The sequence below is a fragment of the Pipistrellus hanaki genome (assembly GCF_964339955.1).
Source record: "Pipistrellus hanaki genome assembly, chromosome: 2".
NCBI classification, from domain to species: domain Eukaryota; kingdom Metazoa; phylum Chordata; class Mammalia; order Chiroptera; family Vespertilionidae; genus Pipistrellus; species Pipistrellus hanaki.
Genome location: NC_140504.1, coordinates 128,582,761 through 128,604,841, shown reverse-complemented (window position 1 = coordinate 128,604,841; position 22,081 = coordinate 128,582,761). Strand labels below are relative to the sequence as shown.

The following is a 22,081-nucleotide window of genomic DNA, read 5'->3' as shown; positions in this document are numbered from 1 at the left end:
CTATAATGGTTTTCTTTTCTGTCTCAATAATATTATTCCCAGAATAGAATTGTTCCCAGAATAGAATGAGCCCATTTCTGAAACTATACTCAAGTAAGGTTCTGAATTATAAAATATTTACACAGCTTAGTCATACATTCACCTTTTTAAAGGATGCAGCCCTAACATGACTCACATTTATCTTGCCTGCATTTTTCAACTGCTTTTGTATATGGGCAAATCTTGTTTTATTTACTAGCTCTCACCATCCACTGCCTTCAGTTGTCTTACCTGGAAGAAGGAATACATCTTTGTATTATTTTGTTCAGATTTTGCCACTGGCTTAACTATGGACAACTGCTGACCAAAGGTACAGATCCCTGGGTAGACAGTAGTTATGTTGGACGACAGAATTCAGGTTCCCAAATTCTGGGAAAATAGGACTCCTAGGCAAAACTAAGGATGAAAGCAAAAATGCAAAACAATAGTAATAAAAATTTCAGTACAAGGTACAAAATGAGGAAGGTGACAGTAAAGGTGAAAAAGCTTTGAGCTTATTATATCACTGTTGCCTTTGGGCTTTAAAAAAAAATTCTTAAATCTCACTCTTCATCTACAAAATAGGAATAATTCATTCAAAAATGTATTAGGTATTAGAAATATGTATTCTAAGAACTGGGGACACAGTAGTGAACAATACAAAGGACCTCTCCTCACTGGGCTTACATTCTGGGAGAGGCAATAACATGTAGCTAGTGATGTATGCACTCAACAAAGCACTTACAATAGTACCTGGCATTTCAATAGCCAAAAGGTGGAAACAACCCAACTGTCCATCCACTGATAAATGGATAAAAATGTAGTAGTACCATACAATGGAATATTATTCAGGTATAAGAAGAAATACAGCACAGACACATGCTGTAACATGGATGAACCTTGAGGACATTATGCTAAGTAAAACAGACACAAAAGTTCACATCTTATCTGATTCTTTATAATGAATGTCCAGAACAGGCAAATCCATAGAAACAGAAATCAGATTAGTGGTTGTCAAGGGCTGGGAATAGAAGATGGGGAGTGATATCTCAAAGGGTATGGGGTTTTCTTTGGGGATGAAAATGTCCTAAAATAGTGGGGATCTTATACAATATTGTGAATGCATTAAATGTCATTAATGGTTCATTTTGATATATATATGTTTTTACCTGGCATAATATAAATAGTACCTGGCACTCAATGTTGTTATTTTATAGCAAAACAAAATTGCTCAAGCCCTTGGCCAGTGTGGCTCAATTGGGTGAGCATCATCCTATAGACCTAAAGATCGTGGATTTGGGACACAGACACTGGGGTGCTCAAGGCCTGGGGTGGGAATGGGGGGAAAAGGGAGACAAATGTAATACTTTGAACAATAAAGAATTATAAAAAAATAAAAACATTAAAAAAAAAAAAAAGTCATGGATTCGATTCCCAGTCAGGGCATGGACCCACTAGGTTGCAGATTAGTCCCCAGCTGTCATGCGTGTAGGAGGCAATTGATCAATGTTTGTCTTGAGTGGATGTTTCTCTCTCTCTATCCTTTCCTCCCTCTACAAATCAATAAAAGCACGTCCTACAAAATATTTTTTTTTTTTAAAAATCGCCCAAATAGGAAATTACTAGGTTAATAAATTATTAAATTTTTAAATTACTAAAATGTTATACAGCCTTTGAAGAGAACGAACATGATCTAGATGTACAAATATGGGAAGATGTCCAAGATGTAGCTAGTAAAACAAACAAACAAACAAACCCCCAAAAAACCCCCTAAAGACCAGTATATACTTGGTATGATTTGTTAATACACATTCACATGCCCTAACCGCTTTGCCAGAACATCAGCCTGCAGACTGAAGGGTCCCAGGTTCGATTCCAGTCAAGAACATGTACCTTTTGGTTGAGGGAACCTCCTCAGTAGAGGGCATGCAGGAGGCAGTTGATCAATGTTTCTCTTTCATAGATGTTTCTAATTCTCTAACCCTCTCCCTTCTTCTCTGTAAAAAATCAATAAAATAAATTTAAAAAAATAAATAAAATACACATGCACAGCTCCACCAGCATAGTTGAGTGGTTGAGTGACCTATTAACCAGGTCACAGTTCAATTCTTGGTCAGGGCACATGCCCTGTAGGGGGAGCAGTTATAGGGTTAAGCCTGGGACTGATCTGCTGGCAAAGCTGCAAACAAGTCCCAGCTTGGAGGGCACAGCCCTCTAAGCATAATTAAACTTGTTCTTGTGACTGCTCCCTAGGTCTTTCCTGGGAAGTTAATGGGCTGTGGGAGGTGCAGCAAGTGCTGCCAAAACAAGTGAAACTTATAAGAATACTGTAAATTACCTTGTTTACCTCTGACTGTAAAATAAAGCATTAGCTTTGCAGCCTGAATCTGTTCTGTGGCCTCAGAAAGGCACATAAGATCCACCTAGACCCAGCTTATTCTCTTTGTCTGTCTTTTCTTCATCCTTCACCAGCCCCCCCTCAGGCTCACTGAACCCTTGGCTGTGCTGGCGCGGCACGATGCCCGAGTTGCGGGCACAATCCTCAGTGTGGGGCATGCAGGAGGCAGCCAATCAATGATTTCCCCTCATCATTAATGTCTCTATATCTCTCTTCCTCATCCTTCCTCTGAGATCAATAAAAATATATTTAAAAAACTACACAAGCACACACACGTTTATATATGCCTAGGAAACAATGGGATGTGAAAAAATATGAAAATAGCGGTTACTTCTGAGGTGAATAGACTAGGCCTGAGTGGGGATTCTTTTGGTACACATTTTGAAGCTTTTAGGTGAGCTTAGAGTTCAAGGTCTGACATAGCAGTCAAAAAAGCATTAATATGGCATTGTAAGAAATACAGAATCTTGAACGAGGGAGGTCATTATCAAAATTGAGAAAGAAAATGTATTGGTTTCATATACCTTAGAACTTGACTTGTCACATTCTCAGTGTAAAAATCCTTTAATACCTGAGAGTGGTCTCTGCAGGTGGTCAGAGACTTAGCAGGTTCTTGTGCTTCCCAAAGTGGGGAGTACACCACAAGAAGATATTTGTTCAGTGTTCCTGAGGTCCCAAATAGCCCAGCGGCTGTGGCTCAGTGGTTGAGTGTTGACTCTTAAACCAGGAGGTCATGGTTCAATTCCCAGTCATGACACATGCTTGAGTTATAGGCTCGATCCCTAGTGTGGAACGTGCAGGAGGCAGCTGATCAATAATTCTCTCTCATCATTGAAGTTTCTATTTCTCCCTCTCCCTTCCTCTAAAAAATAAAAAAAAAAATTTTTTAAGGATAAGGTATATAGTATCTTAAGCTTTTGTGCAAACTTTCCCCTTAACTTCTTAAAGCATGTCTTTAAGAATGAGATTAATATAGAAGCTTCAGACCATTGTAAGAAAAGCCAGCCACAAATCTCAACTCTTAAAAAAAAAAAAAAAAATCATTTTATTGATCCGTTACCATACAAAATTTATTCAAATTACACCCATTTGAAGTGGTAAGATCACAGCTAGAGAACAGGTTACCCTGTAACAAATCTATTTACAAAATCCATCATAAAAGCTTTTTTTTTTTTTTCTTTTTTTTTTTTTACATTATATTACACATTTCCTTTTTTTTAAACTAGCATACAACACAAAGCTAAATTGATTAGTAGTTTGCCTTCTCCCAATTTTGGGAGAAATATTTCCCTTTGACAAAATCACGTACCCCACAGGAAGAGAAATTCCCACACTCTGACCATTGCGACCTGACTGACTCTACAAGGCATCTTCCCTCAGACCTCTCACACACACGAGTTGCCATGCACACGCCGAGTTCTTACTTCTTTTTTCCTGAAAGCTAAAGCTTTAAATACTGCAATTCTATTTACAGATCTACACTTGAAACAAAAATGAAAACAAGAACCACAACAAAAAACAACAACAAAATAGAACACTCTTAAAAAATTACAAACCAGCTAGAAAACATTCTGGCAGTGTTTACAAATTAATTGCTATCTTTGTACAAAATTGCTAGATAATGAAAATGTGAGTAGACTACATATCAACTTAAATAAAACAATTGCTATGCACAAGTCTGTACATATAAACACACACCTTAACACTGTTTGACAGCTCATGTGTTGCCCTTTATACAGTTTATTTTCTAAGGCTCACGCAGTCATAATTCGCACACTTGTAACTTTTAGCCATTTCATGTGTGAGCTTTAATAGCAGCAACTCAATGGTACCAGGAAACCGGCATACTCTGACTTAAAGTAACACAAATACTGGAGAATTAACCCACTTTGTGTGCCGGATACTATGCTTAAAAAAAAAAAAAAAAAAAGACGAATGCAAACAGAACGAAGTATGGACATTTCATTAATGTACCCCAGTTAAGCCCATTAACTGGAGAAATCTTATGCACGAAGGAACTTTTAAGACTTATTAGTATTCCTTTCATTCTAAAACAATAAATACGGCATTACATTACGAAAGGTTTAAGGAGAAATTCAACAAAACACACAACAACCTAGCCAGGTGAGCTCAGTCGTTAGACTTTGGGAAAAAAATGCGCTTTGTGCAGCTGGCAGAGAATTACACAAAGCTGGAAGCAGAGGCAGCTAACCAGATGAGATAAATATGGGAAACGGGGAAAAGCTTGGCATAAATGGTTTCCTATACAGGAAAACACCCCACAGTGCATTTCCAGTAGGCACTTGACACAAAGCTCCCCTCCCCTCCCCCACCCCAAAGCTTCATCTCGGACCACATATTTGTACCAAGTCCAGTGTGTGAGGGGAGGAGGCTGGGGATGGAGGCTGAAGAAAAAGGAGGGTAATCTGCACCTTTTGTTTTTCTTCCCAAACACACGTCCACGCATACCTACACAAATCGTTTAAAGTGCTGGTGTCATGGTTTTGACCCCCACCACCACTTTGCATATTGTGGAAATCTACCTAGAATAAACGCTGGGGTGTTGGTGGTTAACCGTTTTGTGTTTTTCCTAAGGAATATTTTCAGTTCGATTACACACGTGAATAGAGTGCCTACTATGTGCCTACCAGTGGGCCAGACACACGGCATTTCAGTTTCTCTGTTCCTGTTGAGGTTGTTTTTTGTTTGTTTTTAAAATAAGACTCCCTCATCCCCACAGTCTTTAGCATCCAAGGAATGGATATGAGGTACTAAGTCACATTCCCGGTGGGAAATGGCCACCTCCCCTGGCCAATGGGAAAGCCGCTCTTGGACATAACTGGTAGGATTTGCAGCTGACACAAAGCTTCCAACCCGGGACACCATTCCTGAAGAGTCGAGTGGGCAAACACCCCGGCATTCTATCGCTTTATTTTCTATGCCCACACTTCCCTTGGTCCAACTTACTCCTTCATCGAGGAAGGGGGACGGGTTGTGGCCAGGGGTATTGCAACCCCCCCGCACAGTGGGAGCTCCCTGGTCTCACCGACCCGAGTCAATGCCGCCGGCAGAATGCCACTCACACAAAGGGATGTCTTTGTCCCTGGGGCCTCTCCATCTGACCGCATCCTGAGAAGTGGCCTCCCTGAGTGCAGTGGTAAGAGAGCCCTTTCCCCGGTCACGGGGCCACGGGGAGCCCAAGGACAGAGGGACCCACACCTGCTGCTCCTTGGGGCTGCTATGTCATCTGACCTGGTTCTCCTTTCAAAGGGGCTAGTGCTTCCGCAGAGGCTGTTAGACCTTAGGTCACACTCGTTTCGATGCTCTGATCAGAGAGGTTCTCTATCTCTGCTTAAACAATTTGAATTCGCAAAAACCGCTTCAAAGTAAACAGTTACAAATTGTAATGGTGATGGGTGCCACAGGAATGCTTAAATGGCAGCTAAAAATAAAAAATAAAAAATAAAAAGTCTAAAACAATCCACAAAGAACTCCTCAGTAGGCAATTGCTACAAATCAACTTTAAACTCACAAACATGTTGGGGGCAGGAGAGTGGGAGTGGTTAATGGAGACAGGAAAATCCACAACAGCTTACAGTGGCAGATCTCAACTATTCTTCTGTATCTGCAACAAGTATTCGAAAACAGGTTCTTCATCCGAAAGGCTGTGGAGGTTCTCTTGACCTCCACGTTGGACCCATGGCCCATAGCTTACATTGAATTATGACAGTAATTTAAATATTCCTAAGAAGAGCTGAAGATATCCGTTTCATACTTCTGCATGACTTCAAGTTTACAGTTCCTGCAGTTCCATTCCATATTAGCAGACCCCAAAGACATGCATTCTGCAGAGAAGGCACGGCTTGAAATGCTATTAAGGAAGATTGCTGTATTCCAGGGGCCCAGGTGGCCAGACCCCATCCTACAGCCCATCCGTCAGGCACAGCAAGCCAATCCGGGAGGGAGGGAGGAGGGAAAGTATGGGCGAGAGACACCTGATTGCACATTTTCTCACTTGCTGACTCATCCAGGAGGTTTTGGAGCCTGGGGCAAAGCAGGGTTTTCCCAAGGGAGCCTGCAACTGTGCGTTTAGACGATTTCTATATAGATATATAAAAAATTCGTTAAAATGTCAGCTTTGTTCTGAAGTTTGTCGTTTACTTCATGATACTATCTCGGAGGAAGAAGGTAGGAAGGGACAACACTGCATGACAGATGTTCTGGTTCCATAATAAAAAAATATCGGTTTGTAAGGAGTTCACAAAGCATAATCAACTACACATGAAGTCTTCCACCAGCGGGAGCTTTTCCAAATCGTAAGCATCAAAGAGATCGCTGATGCCCTCTTCCTCCCCGAGGCTTAGGAGATAGTCCTCTTGGAGCAGGGGAGGCAGTAAGTTCACAAACGGTCCTTCGAGGTTGGAAGGAATTTGGTCCTCAGTCTGCTGTAAGAGGTTGGCTGGGGAGGCCAGGGGAGAAAGGTTTGCCATAGAAACTGAGCAATCACTATGTCCTGAGTTGGTTGAAGCCAAGTCTGAAAGGAGAAAAATGGGTGGAAACACAAAAGTGAGTTAGGATATGAAGTTGCTGTTCTGAAAGCTTTCACCCCCTGCTAATGACAATCAGGCAGCATTATGATACAGATCACCTGTGGGCAGTCTCTAGTCCCTCACTCATCTTTTAAAGTACCTACTGTTGGCAAACAAGGCTTTAATTAGCTCCGAAGATTAGAGGTTAAAAAGTTAAAAAAAAAAACACACTTTTCTCTGATATCAACTGGTCATTATTTAAGGAAAAACAAAACATAAGGTAAACACTATAAAGTTGGCTCCCTAGTAGAAACTCGCTGATTTTAACTTAGTCTTTTTTGAACAACCAGCTTATTTTATTTAGTGATTTTAGAGAGAGAAAGAGAGAGATTTGTTGTTCTACTTATTTATGCATTCACTGTTTGATTCTTGTATGTGCTCTGATTGAGAATTCAACCAGAAATTTCGGCATATTGAAACCATGCTCTCACCAACTGAACCGCCTGGCCAGGGCGAGCAACCAACTTATCAAGGTTACCTCTAAAACTACAAAAAGGAAGATATTTACTTTGAATAATTATGGGGGGAAATGGTCTTCTGTTTTACTATTTGACGTGCCATATAGTAAGCAGTTCTACCTTATCTGTGGTTTTGCTTTCCCCGGCTGCAGAATTACCCATAGACAACTGCGGCCTGAAAATTTCAAAAATGAACAACTCCTAAGTTTTAAATTGCCACAGTTCTGAGTAGGGTGCTGTCCTGCTCCATCCTGCCTGGGATATGAATCATCCCTTTGGCCAGCATCTCCTCACCTTAGACACTCCCTGCCTGTGAGCCACCTAGGAACCATGTCGATTACCAGATGGCAGTTGTGGTGCCGCCATGTGCCTGACGCTACCTCCCAATGCCTGACATTCTCCTCCCTTCATCTCCTCATGTGGGCACTGTATCATTTCACATCATCACAAGAAGGTTGAATACAGTATACAGTACACGGTAGTTTGAGAGACCACATCCACATAACGTTTATCACAGTATATTGTTATAATTGTTTTATTTTATTAGTTATTGTGGTAAATATCATATCAAGCCTAATTTATTAAGATTTTCCATAGATACCTATATGAAGGAAAATACAGTGTATATTTGAGCCTTGAACAACATGGGTCCACTCATACTCAGATTTTTAAAGACTTGTACTGCCTTCAATCCCCAGCTGGGAGTCCACGGAGGTCCCACATCCAATCCTCCGCATCCTGAGGAACAATTTAAGATTTGGGGGCGTCAAAAGTTATAGGTGGATTTTCAACTACGTGAGGGGGTCAGTGCCCCTAACCCTATCATTGTTCAAGGATCAACTGTATAGGGTTCAGACATCTACTATGTTTTTTTTGCTCAGTATTAAATCAGACCTGTTCACTTAAATCACTGCTATTCCTGCTGCTATATTGGGAGGTAGGGGAAAAACGAAACACATCCCCCCTATCTGAAACAGAAAAAAAAGAAAAACGCAAAGAGCTTCCTTTGCTTCAGGGACAGTGCAGGAAGAAGTTAGATTTATTTGGTTGGGGATTTCCTACCATATCTTCTCCCCATCACATTGGGGTTGGGGGGTGGGGGGTGGGGGGGAGGAGAGAGGAAATTAAGACAAAACTTCTTTGATAGAAGGCTTTTCTCTCCAAACACTTCTCTTTCTAAGGATCTTTGTAGCATCATGGAAAGGTGTGTGGCCAAGGATAGCTGATGATTCACTCAGCTTCACTCCCCACTTCGGGTGGGTTTCCAAACACTGTAAGGAAATGGTTTCTGCCAATAGCCAAATCCTGAGGGACTCCATTCGTGGGTGGAGGAATCATTAGCCCAAGGTCATTATTTTATTCTGCAAACTAGTGTGAGTGCCTTTAAAAGAAAGTTCCCTTCATAACAATAATAACAACAGAAGGTTTTGTGTCTTGCCTAGACTTGTGGTTCTGATACAGAATTCCTCCCGCCTGGTTGGCATGGCTCAGTGATATAGTCACCTTCATATTTAACATAGTTTTCAAATGACAAAAACAAGAGTTTTTACCTTTGGAAGTGGGTTTGGAGATATTCCCATTGTGGTCTTGGTTGTTTGTTTTCATTGGACTGTGTGTTTCAGTCTCTTCTGGACACAAGTAAACCTCAATGGGCCCTTGAGTACTTGCCAAGTGTATTTGCAGGCTCTATGAACAGAAAAGAGTGAGAAAGGTTCAAAATGAAAGTTCTTTTGGAAATGAAAGCAATAGTTATTTTCATCTAAACATGTAAGATAAGGGTAGTTTTCTTAGTTCATTTTGCTTTGTCATAGCTACTCTACTTTTAACCAGTGATTGCCATCCCCAGAGGACAGGTCAGCAAACTATAGCCCAAGGCCCAATCCAGTCCCACTGATTTTGTGAAGCGTGTTCCTGGCACAGCGTCACGCCTATTCCCATTACTGATGCATGGCCTCTGGCCAGGTGGTGTTTTTTTCCTCACACACAGAGTTGGGCAGTGAGCAGTCCCAACAGAGACTGTATGGCTCACAAAGCCAAAAATATTTACTGTCTGGCCCTTTAAAGAAAAAATTTGCTGACCCCTGCTCCGGAGAAGGTGAATTATGCTCTCTAAATATATATATTTTTAAAAAGCAACACACAAACTATTAAAGGGTGCTTTTAGTGTTTCAAATACAATATTTCCATGTTATTATTCCTTTACGGCAGGGCTTTTTTAATATTGAACTTTAATAACCACTGGAACTGAGTTTAATAAGAAAATGCAGCACACTAATATTTAAAATTCCTCTTCATCTAGGTCATAGAGCTATTATTATCACTTAAGGTGAGAACTCTACCCTAGATGAGAGCTTGCAAATTTCATTCTCTTTTTACTTTCTATGCATATTCTTTTTACTACATTTCTTTACCTTGGGAGTTATAGTCTGGGCCTATTATTAAACTATATCTGAAACCAATCACAAAAATACGCACCCTACTTTCTTACAATATTCTAGCCTATAAAATAAACCAAAGACCCATTTCATCTCTTTAAAGTAAACAGGATACAAATGATAAATTCTTAAATGTGCTAAGGTAAGTCAGAGAGATACTTTATAGCATTTCTATCTCTTTTTGTATTATAGTGGGAACTATATTTAGAGCAATCAACATAAAATTCTCCAAAATCTTAAATTGATTGGAACCAACAAATTATGAAAAAAAAGAAAGTACAAGAGGGACAGGACATCGTATACCACCTTGAGCTGAGTGCTCTGCTTTGTTAAAATTAGATATTTTGGACACTCAATATATATTGAACCGTTGAAATGTTTTTAAAGTTAGCTTTAAGTAAAATAGATGGGGAAAGAACTTTCTAGTTTTCAGGAGGATATGAACTTTAACCATGAATCAATGATTCTTTAACTTCAGGCATTCCAGAAAGATCTCTGCAGATGAACAAAGACGTCTCCTTACCTCTATTGGGTCAGGCACTTCAAGTCTTGTTTCTGGAGGGGCTTTCACAACTATAACAGTTTGGTCTTTAAGGCCACTAATTTTTCGAATATCTTGATATGTAGCATAAGCTAACGTAATAAGTGTTAAGGAAATCTTCCAACTAATTGTCTCAGATGTAACCATTATGAGATTAACAAAATAGAGGCGTGGAAAATTTTGAAGGATTTTGTGATTTATAAGAATATATCTGTCTTGCTTTCCAGATCTTTAAATATATGGGATCTTCCACAAATCTTTTTTCTGGGTGATATCTTAAACAAAATAAATGCATACATTTTTCCTGCCTGTTTTTAAAAAGCCCATGGCTATTTGAAATATTAAATAAACATAGAAACAGCATAGTTAATTTATCAAAAGAAAACTAAGACCCAGCTGCGGCAGTTCAGTGGTTGAGCATCAGCCTATGAAACCAGGAAGTCATGGTTCGATTCCCACTCAGGCCATATGCCCAGGTGGCAGCTAATCAATGACTCTCTCTCATCACCTATGTTTCTATCTATCTCTCCCTCTTCCTTCCTCACTGAAATCAATAAAAACATTTAAAAAAATAATAAAAACATTAAAAAAAAAATAAAATAAAGAAAGCCAAGACCCATTTGGTCCAGGATTTTCAAACCAGGTTCCTCTGGAATGCAAATATTCCCTGAGTTTCCATGAAGTATGCTATCACTCAAATCGAATGACGGCAGATTCCAATTTACAGGAAAAAAATTTAAGCTCTATTAAACATAATTTTTTGTAACTTCCAATAACTTCTATCTTTTATTTGACTATTAGCAAGTGTCAGCAGTCACTCAAATGCATGAATGAATGAATTAGTAGCAAATAGATATATTAGTGGAAGAACTCAGAATACTGCAGAAGCAGGCAACATATTTTCTTAAGTGTGCCTGGGCTGGTTGTGATTATATATTAAGAGCGCCAGTCCTTCTCAGTTAGAAAAATTACTTTATATGATATTATTAACTCTACCAAAATTTCAGTGTTCACAAGGAAGAAAGTGGCTTCTAGATGGTCTGCAACCTGAATGAATATGAGAAACACTGATTTAGAAAAAGAGATTAAAATAATATTTCAGTACTCTAGGTTGTTACTTCTGAGCACTGAACAGTTTCTTTAAGGGCCTGGGCAGCCAAACCTATAAGGATGTCATGAAAGAATATGGTACTTTTTATACGATAAAAGTATCCATGCAAGCTTGCCTAGATGGACAAGCTTTTTACTTGGCACTAAGAGAACATGGCTTTCTTATAAAGGGACATGCAGTAACATAATGTACAATGTCTTTAGCCAGCATTTAAAAAATAGTAACCCACCAAAAAATGCACATAATAAAACAGCAAATCATAATTCAATGAGGGCATTTCTATGGGTAATATAATATAACTAATAGAGTCTGTGATCTAACATGTTTAACACAGAAACAGGACTTAGTGAACCTAGAGAAAATAATATCCCTTAGAATAGTAGCTTTTTATTAGAATTGAAGGAAGCTATGAATCCATTCATTGGGAAAAAAAGCACATCCACCCCAATCTGCACATACATTTAGGGGCATTTGTCAAGACGACCTTCTTTAAATCTCAATAATTGAGACAACAGCCAATTCAGAGTTGAGCTTAATTGGACAGCTCAAGCAGGATTCCAGGTTTTAGGTCACCATTTATCTCCTCAGGAAAGACCACTGGTACGGTTATAAAGTCCTGACGTGCCCTGCCTGGATGGCTCAGTTTATTGGAGCATCGTCCAGTATACCAAAAGGTTGTGGGTCTGATTCCTGGTCAGGGTATGTGAGGGAGGCAATGGATCCATGTTTCTCAGAACAATGTGTGTGTCTTTCTCTCTCTAACAAAAGAAACATATCCTCAGGTAAGGATTAAAAAAAAAAGAAAGAAAGAAAGAAAGAAAAAGTCTTAGAACAGCTCTGAATTTTTACTGAGAACACTGGGAAAACTGATAACCAGGTACTTACACCATAGCCCGCTGTCAAAAAACTACGTGACAAGAACTCAGTAAAATAAAAACTCATCTACAATTACTCAACATGCTGCAGGAAAGAAAATTTCAACACATCTGTGAACAAGCTGTACCAAATTTGGAACTGAATGGCAAATGGAAATAATGGTGCAAACATAGTCTCTAATCTTATAAATGTAAAAGTGCTTCCACTGTGGCTCCCTCCTGAATTTGCTTCTTGGGTTAGCAGCCCCCTGCAAGGAAGCTTTCATTCCCTGCAACAAAGGCTGCAGAGAAAGCTAATGGAGGTGACAATGCCATCAAGTACAAGCTGCCCATCATGGGTAACCGCCATATCTCCTCGCTGGGGCTCCCAACTACACAATGAGTGAAACAGTCCAACCACAGCCATTCTTGTTTCTTCCCTGAAAGCCCACTTTGGCCACCATTAGGGGTTCATATCAGCACAACTTTCTCCCTCTCACTAATCATCAGCTGACAAGGTTAATCTTTTGGTCAAAAAGGAATTTGCTGTTTCAAAAAAAACAAACAAAAACGACCTGAATTGGAAAGTAAATGTTTTCACGCCCTCCAAGGGAAAGCCTGTTGGAGAGGAGACACCAGAAGAAAGTGGGCAGGAAACACTTTCTTCCCTGTCTCACAAAGGTAAATGTGGAATAATCAAAGTCTGGAATTAAAATTAGAGATGGGGTAATTTAAAATATTGCATTTGCCTTCCACTAATAACTGAGCACGTTGCAAAATCTTTTTTGCCAAAACAACAAAGCCATCTCCCCAATCTTTTGTCTGAAGTGAGATGATGAACAGTAAGCTGTACTGAGATGGTCACCAGACTGTTAGCCTACAGAGAAGAGGATGTGGCTTTCTATATTTTTATTTCCAAGAACTTACTGTTTACAGATGAACAAATATACTGAGATTTGTTGGGCCTTGTGGTTCTTTTGAAATCAGTTTTTGGTGTTGTGAATCAGCTTAATGCTTTTTAAGACTTATAGAATAGTGTTTTTCTTTTATATTCAATTTCTTCAGTTATGTATCTCAATCAGACAGATTTAACAAATTCAATTGCTCCAATAGCTGATGAAAAGAAATGTAGAATGTGAGAACCACAACAGTGACAGCTAACACCCACCCAAAATCTGGGAAGCCAAAGATGAATCTGTGGAATGTTGTCCTTAATATTAATACTGACACCATTTGTATCTTATAATAGTGTTGCCTTATGCAATGAATGTACCATATGTGTCAACCACACATGAATTTAAAAAGTTCCCTCCTTGCTGTAAACTAGACATAATAGATGATTATCTTTCCATAATTACTGACTTCTAATACAAAGTGGGTTCACATACACACACACCTCACACACACACACACATGCCTCACACATGTGCATAAAACCAAAGTAAAAGTCTACCTTGTGCATAAAAGTCAGATTGTCAACCCTGGAAATAGTCTAGAAAGCACTAACCCCCCCATGACCAGGTGGCACAAAGGATATCTTTGATTCTCTGAATCCTCGGTTAACAGTTTGAGGTCCAGGGTGCAGCTTTGGATCAGTTCATCTAATTTCTTCTCTTCCTGACTGAGCTCGGTCACTTCCTTTGACAGGCCTTGACACTGGGCCAGCATGCCCCCATCCTCAGACAGACTGCAGCCCCTAGAAACCCAAACACAGACTCTTCATGGCTACTCGAGAGGCCAACGGGAGCAGGGAAATGAAAAAACAAGGGCGGGCAGGGAGAAATGATACCGAGGGGAAATACCCCTTTCTTGACATAGGAGATCCCAGGGATTGTTTGCTAAGTGTTAAAATTAGAACAGTTATACATACATATATTTATACATATAGTCCTTCACTTTTCATATCATAGAAATTAAGTGAAAAACCACTAGTATTTCAGATTTCTTTCCTACAGAGGAGGCCTGTGTCTGCAGAAGGCTCAAATTCATAGGCAAAGAGGCAGCTCCTTTCTGCCACATGCCTCCCAGGGGTGGGAGTGGGGTGGGAGGTGGAAAGCAGGTAGGAAAACACAGAAAGATAGAAAAATTGGAAAGAAAAGATAGAATGATTCAAATTCAACAAAACATCATCCAACAAGCACAAAAGGCCTAGGTAATTTATGGGAGTCTTATGACAACAACTGAAAAGGAAAAGCAGGTTAAGGAAACAGATGTATGCGCTGTTTGGAAGAACATAGACCAACAAGTTTCTCTAAACCACAGACCAAAATGGATTAATCCAATTGTCGAAATTCCAAAAAGAGTACAAAAAGTTATCTGTTCAACTTATCATGTTTGAAGTAGTATTTTTTCAAGCCCCATAATGGATGTATTCCTTCCAATATGCTTTAATAGCTGCTTCTAAAATACTGGCTATTCAGGTGCTCTGTTCATAATTCACAAATTTAATCACATATGTGGGTATATAGGTGATATGCATTACCATCTCTACTTTCTAGAAGGAACTGAGACATTTGACACTTGCCTTAATTTATTCAGAAAGTGAGTTAATCTGCTAAGAGAACCATGGTTAAAAATATTGGGCGACTGTGTGTATACAGAGATGTGTTAATACACATCCATAGTTAATTTCCAAATTCCTGTTGGAGTTAAGACATGTGCAAGCATTTATGAGATTACACACATGGTCTTCACCGTATCAAATGAACAGCATTCTACTTTACACCTGTAGGACCCTAATTTATCTTAGGATCCCCTTGCTTGTAGCTAATGGAATAGAAACCCCTTTTTGTTGTTGTTATCTCTGACAGTATCTAAATAGGTCTCTTCCTAAAGAGACTTTGAACTTGTGGCTAAGGAGCTGAGAAAGGAGAGAGAGGTGAGAGAAGAAGAGAGTAGGAGAGCAAAACAATGAAGTGTGGGCATGCATGTGAAAGGATGGAGAGGAAGCTCAATGTTTGAACAGACCCCCATCAGAGCCAGGGAATGGGGTGGGGGTGCGACTCATACTCACATCCATTGCACGTTGTTTTTAGACTTCTTCTTAATGAGGTGGATGCCTTCCAGTACATTGGTGATATCATAAATCCTTCTCTTTTGCACTTTCAGCACCTCTGCTGCCTTGTTCAAATCCAAGACCCCATCAGGTGACTGGCTCAGTAGCTGAATGAACTTCTTGGTGAGCAGACCAAGTGATGTATCATACCGTGTTTTTTCTGAGGGAGATTTTGGAGCTTAAAGAAAAACAAAAACCCGAGCGGGTGGGGGTAGGGGGAAAGGTAAAGAAATGAGGGGTTTCTTTGCAGCTGAGCAAGCCCCCTCTCCCAATGCAGCCCAAGTATTAGTATCAGAAGCAAAGCTGTTTCTGTGCAGTTACAGAGAAAGCTACGAAACTGCTTTATTAGAAAAGGAAAGGACAGTTAAAATTCCTGTTTGTGAATTTCTCAGTGGTTTGTACTTTGGTTCATCCTATTCCCTGAAACTAGTAAAGTATCTCACACATAGTAGGTGTTCAAAAACGTCTGATGACTGAATGAAAAAGTACGGTAGCCCCATGGGATCAGCACACGTGGAGTCTAACCCCATGGGGACAAGTGATGAATCCCCCCAGCATTTCATGCCGGGCTCAGACAGACCCACTTCAACTGGCCTTTCAGGCTCCAGGGTTGTGTGTGTATGTAACTTGTTCACCAATGTATCAAATGATGCTGCATTTAGATGAGTTTTTCAATCAAGTCTCCCTATCCCACTTGAATAAAATTTCTTTATTTAATATTGTACCTACTCTCTTATAGGTCACAGGTCAAGGATTTAATGGAGCAGTACACACAACCTGTGGATTTCGTAATTCATAAACTACAGGAAAGGTGAGAACAAAGTCTAACGAGGCCAGAGCCATAAAGGACTAGCTAGCCATCTCCGACCTACTTTCCTCTCTCCCAGAAGAAAACGATCAAATCCATTGAAAGGGAAACTAGCATCAATTCATTGGACTCAACCAATTCTTATGCTGAGCTGGAGATTTAGACCAACACACATTTGCGACTTCAGCACAGTTCGTCTACACTCACTTAGCCTCGGTCTCAGAAATAAGGTCCGTTAAAGAAAGTTAAAATTAATTTGATTATAAAACGGAACAAGGAGCTTATCTTCTGAGTTGAAAAATTAAACTGCACACATTTCAAGAGGCCTCCCTTAAGTCAGTACGTAGGCACTGGAGTGACTCTGTAAACCTTTAGCTGGGTGTCTGCAGACACTGTATTTACTTTTTGGATAGGCACAGAAAGAAATGACAAAGAACAAAACATGGCAGAGTTATTCACACCTTGGCATCCTTCCAGCCGCAAGCTTTGAAAGTTGGGAGCCCACACCACAGAGAATCAGTGATGAAAGAATCCTTACTTTTGGGACTGTCTGGACTTCGCAGTGCAGCTCTCCCTTTGCCCTTTGGGGTTTTTAAACCATCCGAGAGGTACTGATGACCGCTTTCTCCTAGCTCCAGCCTTCGCTTGGCCTGGAATAAGAAAGTACAATCATTCGTCCCGGTCACATGGACAGTCACAAGCGAGGCTGTGTGGGATCTGGCCCCTGCCCAGTGCTGCAGCCTCATGCCTGCTCTCACACCTTGGCTCCGCTCGCTCAGGGTCTCGCCATTCCCCAAGCTCTCTCTCCATCTGCAATGATCATCTGTATACACTCAGATGGACAAATCCAGCAATCCTTTAGGATTAGATCCAGAAGCCACGTTGTTCATTTATTCATCGATTCAACACATGTGCCAGGCATGAGGCTAGATACTGAGAATCCAGCAGGCACCATGGGACTGAAATTAACTTTCCCCCATGAGCCTTTGCTGCCTCTCTCCATCTCTGAGCTGGGCTGGACCCCCTTCGTCCGTGGTGCTTCCCCAAACGGCCTGTGTTTATTTGTATCATAACACTTATTAGATAGAAGAGTTATTTTACTAATCTGTTTCTCATTTCCTTCCAGGCAGGGACTGTTTCCCATTTATCTTTGTATATACCTAGTGCTCAGCACAGAGCATGGGTTTCTGTAGGTCTTCAATCACTAAGTGACGGTGGTAACACAACTAGTCACAGATTACAGGTGGTCATTCGTCACAATAACAAATATTGCAAATACTCCATCTTGGGCTTCAACTAGTATTATTTCCACCATTTAGTCACCAAACCTGGCATTTAAATGAGAAGTCCTCACAAAAGTTTTAAATTTATTTTCATGTCACTTAAAAATTATCCGCTTAGTGTCTTCTATGTACTGGGCACCGGGCTTAGGGAACAGAGGTAAGGAAGATACATGAGGCCTTGCCTACCTAAGGCACAGAGTCCACAAGAGAAGACAGAGAATTAAAGAAATCATTGTTGAGTACTATGTGTATGGGTGTGATGGGTGTTTCAGACAGAAGTAACCCCAACAAGACACTACACACGGCAAAGTGTATTTAGGTTTATTTTAGGGCAGGTTCTTCTAATGAATGGTTCACAATGACTTCCCATGACACAGAAATGGAAATAATAATTTATCAACTGATGATAAATATTCAGCTTCTTTATGAAAGTTGTCAGCAGTTTGTATTGTTCACTACAGTAAGCAACTAGCCACACGTAACTCAGTTATTAAGCGTTGTCCCATACACCAAAAGGTCACTGGTTCAATTCCCAGTCAGGGTGCACGCTTGGGTTGCAAGTTTCATCCCCAGTAGGGGGGGTGCAGGAGGTGGCTGATCAGTGTTTCCCCCTTTCCCTCTTTAAAAAAAAAAAAAAATCAATAAAAACATATCTTTAAAAAAAACTGGGGGAAAAATAAAATGCTCACTGGATTTTGAAGACAGTACAAAAAAGGGGTAAAATATCTTAATAATTTTAAAATTGATTTTAAAAATGTAGTATTTTGACTTTATAAAATAAGATAGAAATAAAGTTATTATTTTACCTCTTTCCCTCTCTATTTTTTTTTACTATGTGGCTTAGATTACCTTTCTATTGGCAAAACATTACTGTAAAGGCCTGCTAGTAAGAATGAAAATTCACAAATTTTTTTTCAAATTCATTTCCCCCTCCCAAATACTGTCCAATCCTGTGTGTGCCTGTTGTTATGTTTGGCCCAGGAAAATTCCCTCTTCACCAGGCAAATGCCCCGACTGTTCTTCGGGGAGTACCCCTTCCCAGCCTCAGTGCACACAGGTCTGTCTGGTCAGTCACTGTGGTCCGTTCTCCCTTCCCTCTTCCCTTTACCCACAGTGGCTGGTTAAGGCAGCACGTGACCAAAGCCAAGTCCAGGCCTTGTTCTGGAACTACTGGCAAGAAGGAGGGCATCTTCCCGGTCAAACTGATAGGCTGGAAGCCAGGAGCTACCTGAGAACGGAGGCCCCACGGGGGAAAGCAGAGTGCAAAGATGGAGGGGAGGGGGCCCCACGCTTTTCAGTTAATTAGTCAATCAAGGTGACCTTTTTGCTTAAAGCACTTTGAGTTGAGAACCTGAAAGTGTGGTGTGGTAAGCAATAGCCTGTGGGTTAGCTGAGTATGGTGGGGCTGGCAAGGCTGTTAGAGTGGCAGTTGTGCCCGTTACTTCATTGGAGGCTGGCTTACCTAAGAGTAGAGAAGAGCATTGCCATGGAGGCCATTTTTCTCTGTAGAAAGTAATCCAAGAGAGAGAGGGAGAGCCATGTTCTCTGCCCATGCTAAAGTCCACAGAAGGGAGGCAAGTGGGAGCAGCATTTGGGGCCTGGAACTCTTGTGCCCCTAAGACTGTATTCTCCTGAATCCTCACAATAGGGAACTAACTACCACTGGCCAGCACTGGGGAATATTACTTTTGCCAAAGGCCTATGGAAGCAGTAAACTGTAGGCTAGAAACTGAGATGGAACCCTAGGAACCAGGACTACTCATGATGTATCCTGGTCACCAAGCACCGAATGTCAGAGTTCACCAAATCTAAATAACTAGACAGAAAAGTCTCCATTATAAAAGCACTTGCTTCGCCAGAGAATCTCTACATCTAGAGATTCTCAGCCTCCAAGACCATCAACCACCGAAGCCTATAAATCTATATAAAAAAATTGCGAGCTTTGTTTGAGAGGGTAGAAATCAAGGTGGCCATATTGATCCCACAAGCAAGCCACATCTCCACCAAATCTCCAAGTGCCAGCATTTCCTGATGAGGACATGAGGCTACGGGAGGCGACCACTGCGTGCTCCTTCCCTTTTCCAAATGGATGTTTCTTTGGCTTTCCTGCTACCTGTCCCCCACTGTTCAGTGAGCAGGAGCTGAACGGGACTTGCGAGGACACACAGTACTTGCAGGTCCTAGATCAGAGGATGAGCGTAGTAACTGGACTCTTTGGAGAAAGGCTAAGAATTTTTACACATGCTGGAGTGGCATTATTTTAACTTAGCAAACTCAAGCACACACACTTGCTGAGACAAACCAAAAACAAACCAAAAACTAGGCAGGAGGATTTAAATAGTGCAGATAGTCTCTGCCTACACCTCCCTGCCCTGGACTGAGCACCAGGTCAGATTAAAATCTATTCTCTTGGTCATTGTATTAAAAAAAAAAAAAAAAAAAAAAAAAAAAAAAAAAAAAGTTTATTGATTTTAGAGAGAGGGGGAGGGAGAGAGAAACATCGATGTGAGAGAGAATCATAGATTGGTTGCCTCCCCGAGACCAGGGGTCAAACCAGCAAACCAGGTATGTGCCCTGATGGGGAATTGAACCAGCAACCTTTTGGTGCATGGGATGACATTCCAACCCACTAAGCTACACCAGCCAGGGCTCATCTCAAGTTTTGGTTGCTCTTAATGTGAACATCTTGCTGAACTGAGAGTTACTCAGTTTATAAACAGATTTTCATATTACATGCTCCCAACTAGTCAAGCAACTAATCTTTCTGGTGCTCCACAGAAGGCCCAGACATTTGGTCTTGAGCAGGAGTCAAGGCTGGGCATGAGAGATCATATACATGGCACCTTCCTGGACCTCAGCTCCAACCAAGACCACCTTCCTCAGTAACAAATGATTGCACCGATAAGCCTTTCTGAAAACACAAATATGAAAATAACGGATTAATGGTCAGGTAGCCAAGCTGTGGGCAACATCCCGCTTCTTTCTGCCCAGCATTTGTTATTTTTGTTGTTCTTAGGGAAGATTTCTATGTCTCCAAGCCTGAAAACAAAGGTTTACTATGACTCAACATCTTAAACTGACCCTTGCCATCAAGGTTACAAAGGTGAGGACTATAATTTGGGCCTACCAATCAGTGCATTCCAGTTCCTTAACTAGGTGACTAGTTTGGGGATGAGTCCATGAACAAAGTGGACGAATACATCAATCCTGGGATTTTTTTTGAAAAGTACCAGATTCTTCTCACTGGGAGCTATTAGGCGGAATGGTGTAAGTCTGGAGCTACCAGGCAACTGAGCCAATAGAGAGGGAAGTAAAAAGCTGGAGAAATCCGTGCACTGGGCCTTTAAGGGAGGTGCTAGATACAGCCATGCCGAAAAGCATGCAGGTTTTCATTTCTGTGAGCCAACAAACTCCTTTTTGTTAGAAGACTACTGAGTTAGATTCCTACCACTGGCCACTAAGAATCTGCATAGATATGGCTCTTTTATTAAGTATAACACAATGAACATTTGAGTGCTTACAGTATTTCAGACACCATGTTAATTGCTTTCCAAAGGATTGTATTATCTCATTTTCACACAACTCCACAAGGTAGCTTCCATTATCTCCAATTTTACAGGAAAAAACTAAGGTTTAGAGTGTTTAATAACTTTTCTAAGACCCCACAGCTAGTAAGTATGCCTACACCAAAGTCCATGCTTATAGCCACTTTATAAAAATTATTGTAAAAAATTTCTATATAAAAATATTTGAGCTCACCCTATGTGGCTCAGTGGTTGAAGGTCAACCCATGAACCAGGTCTCAGTTTAGTTGCCAGTCAGGGCACATGCCGTACAACCGGTACTTATGACGTGCACTGACCACCAGAGGGCAGACACTCAATACACAGGCATGAACAGACTGATGAATCTCAGGGAGAAGGGGGAGGAAAAGATTAACCAAAGATCTTATATGCATGAATCCATGCACCAGTGGGGTCCCTAGGCTTGGCCTGAGGGGATCGGGCCAAATCCGTGCACTGGGCCTCTGACATCTCCCGAAGGATGCTGGATTGCGAGAGGGGGGACCCCACTGGGCCTTTAGTGTGTGTGTGTATATGTTTTTAAGTTATTATTTTTTTAGTATTCCCCTTAAATGTTGGTAATGTTAGAGTTTTGTGATTTACATGCCCAGAGACTTTGGGAATTTATTTCTTGGTTTCATTCGAAATAAACAAGTTAATTTGCATGAGTTCATGCCATATGCAAGGCTCTGGAGAAATTTAGCTGCTAAAAGACCCGAGCTTTTGGTCCAGGGAGAAAAACTGGAGCATGTGTTATGATTGGCAGTCCAGAAGTTGCCATGACAGCAGAGGAGAGGCATCCCAATCAGTCTAGGGAACTGCTCACTAACAAATTATTTGAACAGACCTAGGTTCAAATCTTGGTATGTGTGACTTATAATGGAGATTATAGGCAATCTTTCACTTACCTGCTTAAGTACAAGATAGGCTATGCCATCATGAGTATTAATTGGGAAAATGATTATAGA

General features: G+C 40.7%; 1 protein-coding gene and 1 pseudogene across 4 annotated transcripts in view; both read right to left on the bottom strand.

The window, feature by feature from the left end:
- Nucleotides 1–22,081, bottom strand: part of LOC311616860 (large ribosomal subunit protein uL22-like) — a 336,798-nt pseudogene that overhangs the window by 1,586 nt on the left and 313,131 nt on the right. The window lies entirely within an intron of this gene.
- The window catches only part of E2F3 (E2F transcription factor 3), an 88,749-nt gene continuing 70,111 nt past the window's right edge, over nt 3,444–22,081 (bottom strand). For 2 of the 3 annotated variants that reach the window (XM_084872779.1, XM_084872781.1), the window contains exons 2-7: nt 16,806–16,917; nt 15,418–15,637; nt 13,942–14,100; nt 10,422–10,536; nt 9,014–9,149; nt 3,444–6,950 (exon numbers count right to left, since the gene is read on the bottom strand). In XM_084872779.1, coding sequence (XP_084728905.1) covers nt 6,688–6,950; nt 9,014–9,149; nt 10,422–10,536; nt 13,942–14,100; nt 15,418–15,637; nt 16,806–16,917 — 1,005 coding nt within the window. In that variant the 3' untranslated portion in view covers nt 3,444–6,687. The remainder of the gene's footprint in view (nt 6,951–9,013; nt 9,150–10,421; nt 10,537–13,941; nt 14,101–15,417; nt 15,638–16,805; nt 16,918–22,081) is intronic. The other variant, XM_084872780.1, reaches the window with a different exon arrangement.